We start from the raw sequence: 16,825 nt of genomic DNA on the forward strand, positions 1-16,825 counted from the left end.
AGTTATTAGTTGAGTCCTACCCAGCCACCCCCACCTCCAGTCCCTCCTGTCACCCAGGCTTTATTTTACTAGTTTGGGCAATGTACTAGCTTTAATTATGATGCTAGGCACTTAGTTCAGGGGAATGACCTCAGTGAGAGGTTGGACTAGATAGGTGCTCATCTGTAGAGGCTGGGTTAAGCTCTGCATGCTAGGAAAAGTCTTTATCAGTCCCTTTATCAGCCCACTGTCCCTGTCTCAGACACTTCTCCTCCATTCCAGCCAAACTGCCCTTGCTCTAAGACTTTTCTCTGCTCTTAAGACTTTCCAGAGCTGTCTCTCACCCATAAAACATTTACTTCCATTGACTGTGTGCATGGTAGAAAGAATAGTTGATCTAAAATTAAAAGACCTTTGTCATTGGATCCCCCCAGTTAAGAGTTCCTGTTCTAGATTAACAAAAATCTCTTTATAGATGGTCAGAAGTAAATACAATGACTAAAAATGGGCTGTTGTGCCCAGTTCTACAAAAACACTTATCATCAGTGTTGTACAAAATTCAGCCACTGTGATGTTGGAAAGCATCTTAGAATAAAACATTGCATGGAATGAAAACAGAGGTGACTATCTTTGTTTAATATTGCTAGTTGGAAGTGAATTGGAAGAAATTTTTAGGATTCACTATACCGTGGTGATATACTTTTGAGATATACAGGAGACTCCTGACTGCCAAATTAAGAGCTAAATGGGTTATCATAACTGATGCTTACATAGCATTTTAAAGTATATATACTTTATATATGTGAGCTGAGCCTCACAACAGCCTTATGCAAGAGGTACTTATCCCTTATTTCATGTGAGGAAGCTAGAGACATTAGGTGACTTGCCTACAGTCAATATTGGGGTTTTAAAGGAAGCCATTCGCTTCCAAGTCTAGCCCTCTAGTCTGTGACCACACTGCCATACTCTGGGGAGTTGTGGAAATGAGTCTTCAGTGATCCCTGCCTAAAATTTACATTTACAAATAGTTTGTTAGAGTGTCACAATGTCCACTATAATACAGCACTTGGAGTCTGCCATTTTAAATTGCAATTTGATTTGATTCAGCAAGCATTTATTAAACATATACTGCCTGAAGGTATGACTGATAAGAGACACAATACAGGAATACTGAAAAGAAATGATGAACCTAAGGATTAATCAGTAAAAGCACCCAAAAGGGGCTACATGTGTAAGCACTGTGCTATTTGCACAAACTGTATTGCAATGAAATACCAGTACAAACTACACATAGAATAAGTAATTTGACAGGTAAATGAATCCAGATTATTTTTAAAGCATTGTTAAGCCTCTTAGGTCTCTCCTGCTCCTATTTCTAGATAGCATCAGATGAGATAATGTACCCAAAGCATGTTGCAAACTTTACAAAGCTATTTAACTTTCGGCTAGGTAAAGGCCAGCTCTTCTCTAACCTTGTTACTCCCCCTTTATTTGGGTTCATCCTATTTAATCCCCTAAATCAAAACTGAACTATTTTTCCCAGTTCCTTTAAGAAAGTCCACATCATGTCTTTGTGTTGGCTTTTATAACCCTAAGAACCCAGAAACCTTAGAAGCCATCCAGTGCAGTTGCCTTATTTTACAGATGAGAAAACAGGCGATTTGCCACATTCTCTACCTGCGTACATCTCAAAATAAATCCATGATGAGTTCTCTAAATGGTTTAATCTGTAAACTGATTTACTTTTACCTCTAAAGTCTGTGTAAGGTTTATGTCCTTAAGGAATATGACATTATGACTGCTTTAACTAGATACATTCAACTTTTATGATATTGAAGGTAACATGGGATCTTGATTTATAATATGCATAACCACAGTACACTTGTTTCCTATCCTAAGTTTAAATCCCCTGGTTTATAGCCATTGATGCTTACTCCATTTATCAGAGACAGCAGAGATTAGGATGATGCAGCTGAGGACAGATAGGTGATATAGATTTCATTGTAGTATTTATACATGAGAATGATTAGCACTAAATGGAAGACTGTGCAGTCAGCTATTTGTGCCAAGTCAGTCTGGACAAGTGGAATTATCTATTTAAACCATATGTACACAATTGTTTGTACAGTTTCCCCATTTAGAATGTGAGCTTGAGAGAAGGCACTGTTTTTGTCTTAAAAATATATATATGTATATATTTTTATTCCTATCACCTGTTACATAGTAAGTGCTTAATAAATGCACTGGCTGCACTAACTGATCCAGATATGGTTTGATTGAGGAGGGTTCAAAGGTCCAATACTGGTGTATTAAGGTACAAGATAAGAAAAAAATGTTCCAAAAGGCAGTCTAGCCCCTTCTACCCACTTCCTGGGCAGAAATAGTATTTTAAAACGTACCATAAAAATCTTGTTTAAGGACAATTTGCATTAGCATAGAGTTTTTCTCATTTTTATAAGTTGGAGTTAATTAGTTCATTTTTTACATTTATCATAGGTTTTGCATAATATACTACAAATAAAACAGGTGGTTTACACAACGAAGACTTGTATGTTAACAATTACAACTAAGGAAAAAAAGTCACAGGAAAGAAGACAATATTAAACCAGTTGTCAATTTAATACTTTCACACAGTAGGCACTTAATATCTGTTGATTTGAACTGAAAATAATTTATTAGGACAACAAATAAATTTACAGCCAAATTTATAATGAATATTTTGAGGAACAGGATGTAAGAAGCCTGGAAAAGTACCTGCCTTTTGACAACTTAACTAACAAGAAGAACAATTTAAGAACCCCAGAACACAAATTACTCTGGCTTCTGTTACTCTTCAAATACATGTTTATAAATGAATGAATACTTAGTGTTCAAATGGGCATTTTATAATAGAAATCGATTTTGCTAAGCTATAATACAGGATTTTGGGGACAAATTAACTTTTTTCTGCAATAACTTCTGTTACAGATTCATAATCAGCATATTCCTTTAATGACTGTACAAGTTCATCCAGTAGACGTTCTCCTAGCATGAAACTTTGGATGTCATAGAGAGATTTGCTTATTCTGTGATCTGTAACCCGATTTTGTGGAAAATGGTATGTTCTTATTTTTTCTGATCTTCCTTTGGTTCCAATCTACAAAACAAAAGGTAAGTTTACAAGAGATAGATAAAATACAATTTAACTTCATATATTATTCCTCAGTGTTGCAACATAAACTAGATTAAAATATTAAGTAATAATTTAATGCCTATAATAGTATTTAGATAGTATGGTGTGGTGGATGAGAGGCTTCTGATACATGCTAGATATGTGGCTCTGGGCAGTCACCTCTTAGTACCTTACACACATCTATAAGATTATAAATCACGGGCAGATGCTGATCTGCATTGGTAGATAGCTTCCTTACCTGGAGGAAACTAATTAAATTACTACTCGGGACCTCCCCACACACATACACAAACAACAAACCTGAGTACTTCAAAATATCTGTGCATTCAGTGACGTGTGGAAACTTTTTCACTAATGCAAATCATACTCAAAAGTTGTAGCCAAAAATAATCATAATCTAGCAACCAGTCTCTCAACTTAGTTGGTCCTTGGATGCTAGTTTGTCACTGGGCCTATCTATACTTGAAGAACTTCTAGCTTGGTAAAAACAAAGAACTTGTGATCAAGGCTTTGGTGCTTTGAGGCACTAAGGTGATGGGGCCTTAAGAGAGGAATACCTGTGCTATAACATTAAAAATAAATTTGGGAGAGATATGAAGTTTGGGAGACATATCTACTAAGAAAGATTCTTTGTGTACTTAACTATTAATCTATTAGTACCACGATATTATCTGTTGTACCACTGTTTGCTAGTCATTACATCCTGTTCAGTTATTTTCATTTGTGTCCAACATTTCATGACCATATTTGGGGTTTTCTTGGCAAAGATATTGGTTTGCCATTTCCTTCTTCAGCTCATTTTACATATGAGGAAACTGAGGCACACAAGGGTTAAATGACTTGCCCAGGGTCACACAGCTAATAAGTGTCTGAGGCCAGACTTGAACTCAGGAAGATTAGTCTTCCTGACTCCAGGCCTGGCACTCTATCCAGTGTGCCACCTAGCTGCCCCATTGTACACAAACTAAATGTAGGCTAGGACAGTCTTATCTAAACCTATCATCTCCCTTAGAACCTAGCATGACAATGCTAAAGATATGAATTCAGTTGAATTAAAAAAATGCCCCAGGAAGAATTTAAAAAACTATCAAAGAAGTTGGAGTCTACTCCTTTGTTCAACTATTTAAATAATTTTCATTCTCTGAAGATATAAATTAAATACATTTCTTAGCAGTTTGAAATGGGATTAATGGACTTTTTCATTGCTTTTAAGTTTTCATTTTTTGTATTTTCTTGTAGATTCCTTTATTTTTAGTATCATTAAAAAAATTTTACCTGAATCTTTCTAGCATTGTATCGTCTGTTGGTCTCTTCTTCTAGTTGCATGCTATATAGTTTTGCCCGCAATTTTTTCATGGCCATTTCTTTATTTTTTATTTGAGACCTCTCTTGCTGGCATTCAGTAGCAACACCTGAATAGTGTCATGAGAACGAGAGTTTTAACAGAAAGCTTTCTTCATGTTTTTATGCTCCTTTTTTCCTTCTCTTCCTTTTTTCTATTTCATGAGGGAAAAAAAGAGGGTTCCAGTAAAAAGTGACACTATAAAAGCATGACAATTTTTCAAAGGCTCAAAAATCACCTTTTAAATTCCAATTACAGAATAAATGTTTTCTCTTTAGACGTTTATCAAACAATTTGCATAAATCCTTTAACACAGAATATATATTTTCCCCCACTCCTGGCCATCTACCATTAATCTTTAAAATTAGGTTTTCTTTTGGAGGTTTATCTTTAAAACTTTGTTGCATTACCATTCACATTCATTTCCTCCCCAAAAAGTCTTCACAGGTAGATCAGTCAGTCAACAAGCATTATTAAGCATATACTATTTGTCAGGCAATGCCTTAGGGATACAAAAAAAAGAAAAAGCAGTTCCTACTTTCAAGAAGCTCAGTTTTAATTCAGGAACATGCAAACAGCTATATAAAAAGTATATGGAGGATAAGCTGGAAATGATTCCTGGGGAAGAAACTAAGAAGGAGAACTGAGTGATAAAGAAGGAAGACAAGGAAGTTAGGAGGTGGAGTTGAGGGACAGAGTCCCAGGGATGGGAGATAGCCAGAAAAATATCCTGGAGTCATTTGATGAGCAACCTGTTGGAAGAATACAAAGTCTTATGCATTTTCCTAAATTCACTATAGCCCCTTTTTCTTCTTTCTTAATTGTGGGCCCAACTCACTATCCATTTGCACTATTTTTCCTTGATAGGTATATTAGATACATTTGAGTAGATAGTCCAGTCAAATGCATATTACAATGTGGACACAAGATAACTTTGCTATTTTTGTGTGAATACTCAGGCTGAATTCTTGAATGATTTTTAATAGTATTTCAAAGGCTCTGCAGAGTTCTACAGTTTGGCACAATCAGCACAAGACTGCAATCAGTACAGTCTTAAAATAAGCATCTGAAAAAACTCAACCTTTATAAAGGAATTTCCCTTCGATTTGGACCAGTGATGTGTCTACTCCATAAAGTGACAGACACCTTTGGTAAGCATTTCTCTTCTCATTCTAGGTCTAATTTGATATTCATAATCTTTGAGTTGTTAGTTATCTCTGTTTATCAAAACATTTTGTATGATCTATATGTGCACAGGAGATACTGTTAGAAGAAAAGCCTCTAAGATGACGTGTTGTTGTACCGAATCAAATGCAATTTTAGAGTCAAACTTTAAGTACAGTGGGATCTTGTATACTCTGTACCTTTCAAATATTTGACCATAAAGGTGTTTTCGACCTCACCAAAAATAGAAGTTGCCTATCCAATTATCTAGGCTCTGTATATAGAAAACCGAGCTTTTGTGTCATGTACAGCTAAAATTTACTGAGAGGGAAAGGAATTATGGAGTGGTATTACTTCCTCAAACCCTATGCATTACCCTGAAGCAGTAGTAAGGCTCTTTCCCAAATTTCTCTTACTTCACCACTGCAAGAGGGCTTGAAAAGTTAACTTTATAGAGCATTTATTTGCTTTTGGGAGGGTGTAGAGATCATAACTAATATGTTTAATATGACTAATAAGTTTTAATAGTTTTAAGTTAAACTAACAAATTTAATTAGTCCAATATAGAATTTGATCTAGGTGCAAGAGGCATGAAGGAAACCTTCAAACAATTAAACACAGGTTCAAAATGTACCCTGTATTTATTTTACATATAATTGCATATGTATATGTTGCCACCCCCAACAGAATATAAAGTCCTTGAGGCAGGAAATATTTCATTTCTTTTCTTTGTATCATTAGCACCTAGTCCATAATAAGTACTTCTTGACTGCTTGCCTTATGTCAAGTTGGACTTTGAAGCAAAAGCTGATCCCAGAGAGGGCAACACCTGAGTTCATGTTCCTTTTCCATTGTCTGACCTAGCCCAAATTGAAGAGAAAGTGGGCAGCTACTCAGGGAACCCCACCAAATTTATAAAAGGATTTGGCTCCCTTTCCTTACAATTTGATCTTATCTGGGGCTACAACAATCTTATCAATTCTACCTCATGTTCCATCAAGTAAAAGAGGATGATTTGAAACTATGCCCAGAAATGTGATGATTCAGCCAGGTCCGCAGCTGGCCCCCATCATCCACCTGGGGCAGCTGCCATTCCTCCTGGGATTATCTTGATGATGTGTATTGGGAGAGAAGGGACTGTATGATCACTTGCCTTCTAGAAGGCACGAAAAGTAGCCTAAAGAAACAAGTGAGCTAGGACAAAATAAAAGAAATTATGAAAGGCCAGATGAGAATCCTGCCCTCTTTAGGAATAGGCTGGGAGAGACTATGTAAGTAGAAGACTTGGATCCTGAATCTCCTACAGGAACCACAGTTTTAAGCATGCATTTTATTTCTCAAATAGCTCCAGATATCAGCTGAAAGGTTCAGATATTAGAACAGGGCCCTCAAGCCCCCTTAGAAGAGATCATGGAGACCACTTTTAAGGCACTTGCAGTCTCCTAAACTTAGCTATCTACAGTACTAGACTTGAGAGTGTTTCTGCCATCAGAACAAGTTTCAAAACCAAGGGATATACAGTAGATCTATTTATATATTAATATGTTCTTTAATTATTTAAAAGCTCTTTAAAGATTTTTTTATACCAAGAACTAGAGATCTATTTTATTAGAAAAAATTACCACATTATGACACTCAGTTGAGCTTATATAGTTCTTTTCAAATTCTATGTTAGAAAATCAAGAAATACCTGTTGGAATATGAACTATTCGGACAGCACTGTCAGTAGTGTTTACATGCTGACCCCCAGCTCCACTAGCTCGCTTAGTTTCAATTCGTAAATCTTTAGGATTGATTACCAGGTTAATCTACATGAGAAAAAAGAAATAGGATTAAAAATCATTTCATACACCCACACACACACATTTATGTTATTTGCATAAAGCTGAGTCATTTCAACCTGTAATGCCATCTAACAGTTTCTTATAAGTGTCAAAGGACAGATACTTATTTGGATCAAAATAAGGTAACAAAGAATGCCATTCAGAATTTTGTCCAAACATTTTTTAATCCTTAAAATAGGGATTCCTTGGAAATTAGCAAGGTTCTACTTCAAGATAGGAGATTAAATTGAACTTACTGGCTAAAATCATTTTTATGGATTATCTCAGAATCCAATATACAAGATGAATAAGGATTGAACTGGTTTAATTCTTAAGGCTAGTCTGGGATCAGTTTTCTAACCTGTAAAATGACAGGGCTGGACTACATCAGAACTGTGTGCAGCCCACAACACTCCCAAGCGCAGCCTTTACCAAATTAAAATGTCATTGGAAAGTATTTAACAAAACAAATAAAAACAATAAAACATAATGTTAACATATTATTTTCTAAGTCAATATATGCAGGCCACAGGGATCCTTTGGTATGGTTTAGTGGAACTCTTTTCTATTTGAGTTTGATACCACTGGCCTAAATGGCCTCTGAAGTTCCTTTCAGCTTTAAGTCTATGATCACTGTTTAGGAACCTATACTATAACCCCTCTCAGAAACACTCCCTAAACTAACTTGTTATTTTCAGGAAATACAGTCTAACCTGAACAATTTATGTGAATGTATAAAATGTTGAATAATAAAAAAATGCCATGTACTTGTTCTGGGCCTTCAGGATTAGGTTTGTATTTTAATGGGTTTTAGATATATTGTGAATGTTTTAGCTTGTTAAAGAGCATCCTATTTATACAGTGAATATGCTAGAATCAGTCATATTGTGCTTGCAAAAGACCAGAATTCACCCCATGAAAGGTAGTTTAGTTTTCAAAATTCAAAAAAAATTACAAAGTCCTCTTACCAGTACAACTGGTGCTACAAGGACCTCAAGAAAAGTATAATTCACATGTTATATAAGGATAAGAGGTGCACAAGGGAATAATAATTTCCCCTTCCTCACAACCCAAAGTGAAATCATGGGTTCTCAAAACCAATTAAATCTATAATAACAAAAGGAAGTACAGAATGATTTCAAGAATAACTGGAAATATTGCTGCTTACTTCAGTAGGCTGGGGCAACACTGCTACAGTCATTGTGCTGGTGTGCATCCGGCCTTGCTTTTCAGTCTTTGGCACTCGTTGTACTCGATGTACACCTCCTTCAAACTTCATGTGCCTATAAGCTTCTGGTCCCCCAATGCTGGCAGATGCATGTCTTACGCCACCTTACAAAACACAGGAAGCACAATTTGTATTCATTACTGCCATTTACAAAGACTACTGTAACTTGCACCATCTTGAAGTATAATTTACACAGCAACAAAAAGAAAATATGCATTCAAATTTTGTAGATAACTATTAGTTTATAATCTCTTTCCTCAGCTAATCAGTAATATTATCTCAGCATGTCCTAAACTCAAGAATATGTTTCATCAGACATAATGACTGTAAGTTACTTTGTACAGTGCACCAAATTAGGTACAGGGGAGCATAAAAACATGAATAACATGTTCCCTGTCCCCCTCCCATCCCTTCTGAGAGAGAGGAAGGGAGTGGACCTGTGTTTTATCCTTGTGTTGCATATTGGTATTTTTCTATAAACAGCTAATAACCTGTATGTACATTTTTATTCTTTCTCTCCAAAATCCTTTCTTCAGAATAACAATTCACATTTTTATAGCACTTTAAACGAAGTGTTTTCCTCACAACAACTCTGTGAAATAGGTAGTATTACTCTTATCCTAAAGGTGAACAAACTGAGGCTCAGAGGAGAGACAACTGGTTTCAGAGATAAGATTTGATCCCCAAAATAGCTCCAAGTCATGCTTTTCATCACAACAGTGAAATTAACTACTAAATTCCAAGTGAATGATACAGTATTACTGACCTATTTCACTGGGAAAATATTCCAGTATTTCAAAATGCCATTTTTTATATATAGCATATCGCTGGTACATATCCAACATCTCTGCAGTAAACAACATAGCTTCTTGACCCCCAACTCCAGCAGTTAATTCCAAGATTAAGTCATTTTCATCTGTTTCTTCTGAGGGAATCAAGAGTAAGACTATCTGTAAAAACAAAAATGCCAACCGTCATATTTAAGATAGGCATTTTTAAAATTGAACAAAGGCACAATTGAACAAATTGGCAGACAGGGATAATTTAAGTATTAAAATTTACCAGTGCTGCTCCAGATACATATCTCAATATGACTAACAATACAGCATGACTCTTAACAATTGATTATCTATTATTAATGTATTGATGTTGCAATTGTAATATCTATAAGAATAAGTATTTATGCATTTCTTTATATATGTTCAAACTGATTTTCCATTCAGTTGCCAAGCATTTATTAAGCATTCTATGTGGAGAGAGCATTGCACTATGTTCATGGAGATACAATACAAAAGAAAAAAAACATAGCTCCTGTCCTAAAGTTTTATTGTATTTGGAGAAACACACACAAACACACTTAACGCTGCTTACAAACTGCAAATTATTACAGAACCACTGAGAAACAACTGAGAAACAATAAAGCATAGCAGAAAGCACTTGATTTGATGTCACAGGACTTATTTCTAAGTTCTAGGAACAGTATTCAGCTATTCTCAGGGCTCTTTTTGTTCAGGGTTCTGAGCTCCTATTAAGGGTTAGGAGTTCCCTGGGAATGAAACAGTGAATATATTTTCAGAATGTGCTACTTTTGCAGGTTTCCTTTTCCTTCTTTTTAGTACCAATAAAAATTTATTTTAGAAAATGCCTATTATTCAGGCAGCTTAGAACTAGTGCATTAGTACACATACCTTGGATAGCCACTACAGTTAGATGGTAAATTGGACCCAAAATGGAAAAGGAGGAGAAAGGCAGTTGAATTACACCAAATCGTACAGGGGTTTTATTAATACCCAAATTTCTCCCTGAAATAAAGGCCCATTTCTGTAACACCGATATTTTTCTGGTGATACTATGTGACTGAGAGTCAGATAATAGAGTCTCTAAAAAATGAAATTTGTGAGTCAACCAAAGGGCAAGAGAAGCACATGGTGGATGAGAACAAGTTGCAGTGTGTATCTATGTATATATGTATACACATACACAAGAATTATAAAGGAGAACCAGTGTAATATCCTTAGTTATAAAAGTGAAAAGAAGGTGGATATGTTATGTGGTGAGAATGTTTCCTTTAAGTCCCAGCTTCTGCAACAACAACAAAAAAACTCCCCTGGTCCTCTATAATATTAGTGTCTTCCCTCTGAGATTATCTTGTGTACATCCTTATCTTACTTGTGTAGTTGTCTCCTCTATTAAGATTTGAGCTCCGTGAGAGTAGGCAGTTAGGTTTCTGTCTTTCTTTGTATGCCCAATATTTAGCACAGTACCTAGAATGTAGTAGGTGCTTAAACATTTGCTGCTTCACTGGTATTTAAACAATGTCAAGAGATCTAAAGGAAATCCCCCAAAATGGCTGAAACCCTTCTGTAGGATTTAGAGCAGATGGGCAAGAGTCCCACAGGATAAGATGGGGATAGGATGTAATTTCCACTATTAAAGGTAGTTCCTTACATTGATGTAATCTCAGATTCCTCTAAGTATCACTGAAACACAAGGAAAGAGTTATAAGCCAAGATCACTACAATATTTAATGCATGTGATTCATATGGTTATGAAACTTCCCTTTTAGGACAGGCAGTGAAAAAAGCTCCAAAATGTTTTTTTTCCTACATCTCTTGGTTTTCAAAAGTACAATACCTTTTGCTTCAATTTAGTTAATTCTTTCTGACAAGAAATTATTTCATTTTCTGCAAGTTTCCTTAGGTCTTCATTCTCATCTAGAAAAGCAAAGGTTTGAATTTACAGTTAGTTTTACATAGTATTTTAAGAAAATAGTTGAAATTTTGTGTAAAAAAATGTACATTTTTATTAACTTTTCTTTTCCAGTAAATATGAAAGTAACTTTCCAATATGCTTGTGCAGATATTCAAACTTAGGGAATCTATATTAGAGAATATTGATAAAAATATTAGTAGCCTCCACAGGTAATGCCCTCAAAAATCATTCCCAGCTGTTTTTATTACCTAAAACCATCCTAAGAAATTGTGACTTCGTCTTCATTACTAAATTCTCTAGGCAATTGAAGAGTTAGTATGAAATTAAAATTTTCAGATAATCTAAGATCTGCTTTACCTGACAGTGTATCAAGCCATACCTCCTTTAAAAAAAAAAAATGTATTTTTTGAGTAGCTGTGAGCTCTCCCACCCAGTATGCACTCACCTCCCCCCTGCCTCCAGGTGCGGGACCACCTCCTCTCTCTCTCTTAAGGATTTAAACTTGCTACTTCAAAGTTTGCCATGGATGATGACATTGCTGCTCTCATTGTTAACAATGGCTCTGGCATGTGCAAAGCTGGCTTTGCAGGAGATGATGCCCCTCAGACTGTCTACCCCTCCATTGTTGGGTGCCCCAAATATCAGGGTGTGGTGGTGGGTATGGGCCAGAAAGACAGCTACGTTGGGGGATGAGGCCCAGAGCAAGAGAGGTATTCTGACCCTGAAGTACCCCACTGAACATAGTATTGTCACCAGCTGGGATGACATGGAGAAGATCTGGCATCATACTTTCTACAGTGAGCTCCATGTGGCCCCTGAAGAGTACCCTGTGCTGCTCACAGAAGCCACCCTGAACCCAAAGTCAACAGAGGAAAAAAAGACTCAGATTATATTTGAGACCTTCAACACCCCAGCTGTGTACATTGCCATCCAGGCTGTGCTGTCCCTGTATGCCTCTGGTTGTACCACTGGTATTGTGATGGATTCCAGCGATGGTGTGACCCACACTGTGCCCATCTCTGAAGGTTATGCCCTTCCCCATGCCATCCTCCATCTGGATCTGGCTGGCCGTGATCTGACGGACTACCTCATGAAAATCCTGACTGAGGGTACAGTTTCACTACCACAGCTGAGAGGGGAAACCGTGCATGACATCAAGGAGAAGCTGTGCTACGTCGCCCTAGACTTTGAGCAGGAGATGGCTACTGCTGCATCTCGCTCCTCTCTGGAAAAGAGCTCTGAGCTCCCTGATGATCAGGTTATCTCCATTGGCAATGAGAGGTTCTGGTGCTGGTGCCCAGAAGCTCTCTTCCAGCCATCTTTCTTAGGTATGGAATCCTGTGGAATCCATGAAACTACGTTCAACTCAATCATGAAGTGTGATGTTGACATCCATAAGGATTTGTATGCCAATACTGTATTGTCTGGTAGTGCCACCATGTACTTAGGCATTGCCAACAGGATGTGGAAGGAGATCACAGCCCTAGCTCCCAGCACAATGAAAATCAAGATCACTGCCCCACCTGAGCGCAAATACTCTCTGGAATTGGAGGCTCCATCCTGGCCACTTTCTCCACCTTCCAGCAGATATGGATCAGCAAACAGGAGTATGATGAATCTGGGCCCTCCATTGTCCACTGCAAATGCTTCTAAATGGACTGTGTGTTTTTTTGATAATTTTTTTTTTGTCAAAAGGGTGTGACATGATAATTGCCCAAAAAAAGAGATGAGATTGGCATGGGTTTTGTTTTTTTTTTTTGGCGCTTGACTTAGGATTTAAAAACTGGAATGGTGAAGGTGATGAGCAGTCTAAGTTTGTTGGAGGCAAACATCCCCAAAGTTCTACAGTGCATCTTCAGGACTCTGATTGTACTTGTGTTTTGTTTTTTTTTTAATAGTCATTCCAAATGTTGTACAATGCATTGTTACAGAGTAATAAGCTCTGAAAATGAGCTAAGTAACAAATCCAGATGGGGAGGGGCGGAGGGGGGAGGTACTAGTATTGCTTTACCTGTAAATTAATGTAATCCTTTAAAAGAAAACTTTTTGTATCTTCCACCTTAATATTTGTTCCTTTTTTTTTTAAATTGTCAGCCATACTGAATGGCCCCCTAAATTCCCTCCCTGTCCCCCCACCATAGATGTGAATGAAGACTTCACAGTCTCCCTGCTAGTTTTATGAGATTGGTGCCAGTACTTGGGGGAGGGGAGGAGCTTTACTTGTACACTGACTTAAGACCAGTTCAAATAAAAGTGCACACACTGAAGAAAAAAAAAATGTATTTTTTACTTATTTCATTAAATATTTTCCAATTAAATGTAAATTTTAACATTCATTTTTAAAAATTTTGAGTTCCAAATTCCCTCCCCTCTTCCACCCACTGAGAAGGTAAGGAATTATAATGATTATACATGTGAAGTCATGCAAAACGTTTCCCATATTAGCCATATAGCCAAAGTAAACACAAAAAAAGACCCCAAAAATGAAGTAAAAAAAAATACCAAGCTATATTTCTTAAAGTACTTCAAGAGGAAAGTCAAAATTTTTCATAGTACCAGTAATTGCACTGATTTATTTTACATGTTAACAAATTTGTTTTCTCTAGGATAGGGAATTGGTTGTGGTCAGTTGGGAGGATAATAAAAGAATCTGGTGACCCTCATTCTGCAAAACGAAAGCCATCAACAATAAAGCAAAAGTAAGACATGCGTAGCAAAACATTGCCCTCAAGGTTTATAATACTCTCACGTATTACAGTTGTACCCTATGACCTCGGTAAAAGGGATAAAGAAGGTGAGAGGAAAAAGAAAAATGTGTCTGGCTCCAGACACTAAAAAACTTCACAGGAGAGGTAACATTTCAATTACGCTTTTTGACAGGCAGAGGTGGAATGGAAACATGTCCTGGGAATGGTCGGAGTATGGATCAGGGACGGCAGAGTTCGGTGGAAAGACTAAGGAAACGAGAGGGGGAGGGTGGCTACTACAATGAAATACTACGGAAGTCAGACGCTGCCATCCTCTAATATTTTTGCTTAATTAGGTCTTCCTTGCCCCCAAGGGCCAGTCCAATACGAATAGGGCTAAAATAACTACGGTGTAACGGCAACAGGCATTAATTCATGTATTTTTAGATAAAATGAAGGGTTTGCAAACGATGATTTTTAAGATGCCACAGACAGGTGTCAATAAAAGGGAGGAGGGGAATCTCGGGTACAGATGTCAACCTCCGATTCGTACAAACAATGGGCCCTGACTCAACCCGACATTCCAAGCTACCAGAAGGCGCCGACTCAGTACAGGTTGAGGGAGGTAACCGATGACACACCCCCCCCCCCCGAAACCCTCCCGGGGCCCCGGACCGGCCCTCGCGCCGCGCCCTCACCCTCCAGCAGCCGCTCGGTCTCCCGAAGCTCCTGCTCCTTCTCCCTCAGTCTCTTGGCCGCCATCGCCAACTCCGGTCCCTGGACACGGGACAGGGCCTGGACCCCAGGTCCCGCGAGGCGTTCGAGGAAACTCCTCATGGCCCCGCCGCCAAAGAGCTCTTCCAGCTGAGGGCTGCGGGAGCTCACGAGCCGGCTAGGGGGCCTCACTAGCGCCCCACCGGCCCACAAGCAGCGACCGGCTCGCAGCAGCAGCGGCGACCGCATCACTGCACGAATAGACGGATCGGAAACAGAACCTTGGAGACAGAAATCCCGCGGCACTCGTTAATTCTCGCGAGAAGAGGCGGAGCTCCAGGGCACCTAAACGTGTTCGCGGAGGTCTGACCCGGGAGCGGCAGCTACACGTGGTTTAAAGGGCTCTTTTCATCCCTCCGCACCTCGAGCCGGGAAGTATACTGTCAAGAAGTTGGGATGATTCGATTGGCTGTCGCTGGCAGCAGGGGGCGTGGTCAAAAGTTGCAGCTGATTTTGACAGAGGGCGTGTTTAAGCTACTCGTGGGAAGTGAGTCTGCTGTCTGGCAACTGCTGAGCCCTGGAAACCGAGGGACCGCCTCCGAAGGGTGTGTGCTCTTTTGTCCGGGCAGCCGACCCACCCTGGGCGGCGGGCAGCGTCATTTAAAGATCTCTTGGGTTGGCTCCAGGAAAAGACTAGCCCTCCATCGCCAGAGGAGGGCGTTGGAGCCAAAGGAGCGCTAGGGAAGTACAACTGCTTCTTTCCCGAGCTGTGTTTGCCCAGTGCCAGAACCCCTTACCGGCATGTTTTTGTGCTGCAAAGGTGCTGCTGGAGGTGGGAGGCAGGTATGCCCCTAGTAACCGTTATCTTTCCCGTCATCCCTGCTGCAGGGTCCTCATTACACTCTCCACGTTTCTTCCTTCTCTAACGATATTTTGTTCTTTCTGTTCCATTCCGTGTTTTGTCCATTTTGGTGTGTGAGGATGCAATCTATGCGGAAAACTTGGGGAAGGTATTCTTATTCTTTATATCTTATAAAACAATTATGAAAGTGTTTTTATGACATCTAACTCCTTCAAAATCATTCTTCCAATCCAACTTCAGTTCCCTAAGAGTTCTCTCTCAACCCCCAGTTCCACTCCCATTGCTACCCTCAGGTTGCACCTTCCTCCTATCACAGATTTCCCTCCAATAACTTTTTTTCCTTTTTTTTTTTTTTGCAGAGTTGATGCTGTTAACAATTTAATTGTGGCAACAGACACCGCCACGCCCCCACGGCTTTAATAAATTTTACTTTCATAGCCGTCCTTTATCTGTTTTTCTGTTCCTGAACACATATATACATGCATACACATGCACACACTCTTTAGGATTTTGGAATTTCAAATAAGTTGGGGGGGAGGAGTAAGACAAGATATTCTTGGGGCACTAGGATTAGTCATCCTTCAAGACTCCTGCCACTCCCCAACTGATCAGTCAGTTAGTTGAGCCCCACTCATGAGAACTAAGTGACCTGTACTCAGGATGTTACATATTTGAAACTTCAAGACAATATATGTAAATGACAATTTTTTTTAAAATCATATGTAAGAGATATAAAATTATAACTCAGAATCAAAACCATTCTGGAGAATGAATGTTAAGTTTATTTCAAATAATTCCTGAGAAACATCACAATCTTTATTCTTGATTCACACTTCCCTTCCCTCATTTCAGCCTACAAAATGCAATGGAAAATCCAGGCCAGATAACCTCAGCCTGATATCCAGTTGATTAATAAAGAATATAGTTTTTCTTTATGGAATGCAAAATGGATAATTTTGATTACATTGAATTGAAAAATTTTTGCACAAACAACCAAGATTTTGCCAATGCAACCAAGATTAGGAGGGAAGCAGAAAACTGGGAAAGAATTTTACAACCAGTGTCTCTGAGAAAAGCCTCATTTCTAAAATATACAGAGAACTGAGTCCAAAGACTACAAGTCATTCCCCACTTGATAAATG

The 16,825-nt window shown here is 38.4% G+C and overlaps 1 protein-coding gene, 1 long non-coding RNA gene and 1 pseudogene across 3 annotated transcripts; 2 read left to right on the plus strand and 1 right to left on the minus strand.

Annotated features, from left to right (window-relative positions):
- Positions 1-2,579: 2,579 nt before the first annotated feature.
- Positions 2,580-15,134, minus strand: MTRF1L (mitochondrial translation release factor 1 like). 2 transcript variants are annotated; one of them, XR_011974662.1, is made up of 7 exons: positions 14,806-15,130; positions 11,343-11,422; positions 9,475-9,658; positions 8,649-8,812; positions 7,348-7,465; positions 4,427-4,647; positions 2,580-3,115 (listed from the first exon to the last, which is right to left on the minus strand). XR_011974662.1 is itself a non-coding variant. In XM_072643735.1 (7 exons), the coding sequence occupies exons 1-7, from the start codon at positions 15,068-15,070 to the stop codon at positions 2,915-2,917; spliced, it is 1,149 nt and encodes a 382-aa protein (XP_072499836.1). In that variant the 5' UTR covers positions 15,071-15,134; the 3' UTR covers positions 2,580-2,914. The 2 variants fall into 2 exon arrangements, 1 of the variants encoding a protein (XP_072499836.1); XM_072643735.1 differs by having other exon boundaries at positions 4,427-4,563; positions 14,806-15,134.
- LOC140527075 (actin, cytoplasmic 1 pseudogene) lies at positions 5,529-13,160 on the plus strand (annotated as a pseudogene).
- Positions 15,135-15,154: 20 nt separating the features above from the next.
- Positions 15,155-16,120, plus strand: LOC140527079 (uncharacterized). The gene is made up of 2 exons (XR_011974663.1): positions 15,155-15,664; positions 16,043-16,120. It is a non-coding gene; the product is annotated as an uncharacterized lncRNA (long non-coding RNA).
- Positions 16,121-16,825: the final 705 nt, after the last annotated feature.

Source organism: Notamacropus eugenii, chromosome 2 (assembly GCF_028372415.1).
Source record: "Notamacropus eugenii isolate mMacEug1 chromosome 2, mMacEug1.pri_v2, whole genome shotgun sequence".
Lineage (NCBI taxonomy): Eukaryota > Metazoa > Chordata > Mammalia > Diprotodontia > Macropodidae > Notamacropus > Notamacropus eugenii.

What these genes read in the sequence shown, in the direction of transcription:
- MTRF1L (XM_072643735.1), bottom strand. Translation starts at nt 15,070, where the DNA reads ATGCGGTCGCCGCTGCTGCTGCGAGCCGGTCGCTGCTTGTGGGCCGGT. An exon ending in TGTTGCCCCAGCCTACTGAA is followed by an intron (nt 7,466 to 8,648) that starts GTAAGCAGCAAT and finishes TTTCTCATGTAG; the next exon opens with ATTAACCTGGTAATCAATCC. An exon ending in ACAATGCTAGAAAGATTCAG is followed by an intron (nt 3,116 to 4,426) that starts GTAAAATTTTTT and finishes TTTGTTTTGTAG; the next exon opens with ATTGGAACCAAAGGAAGATC.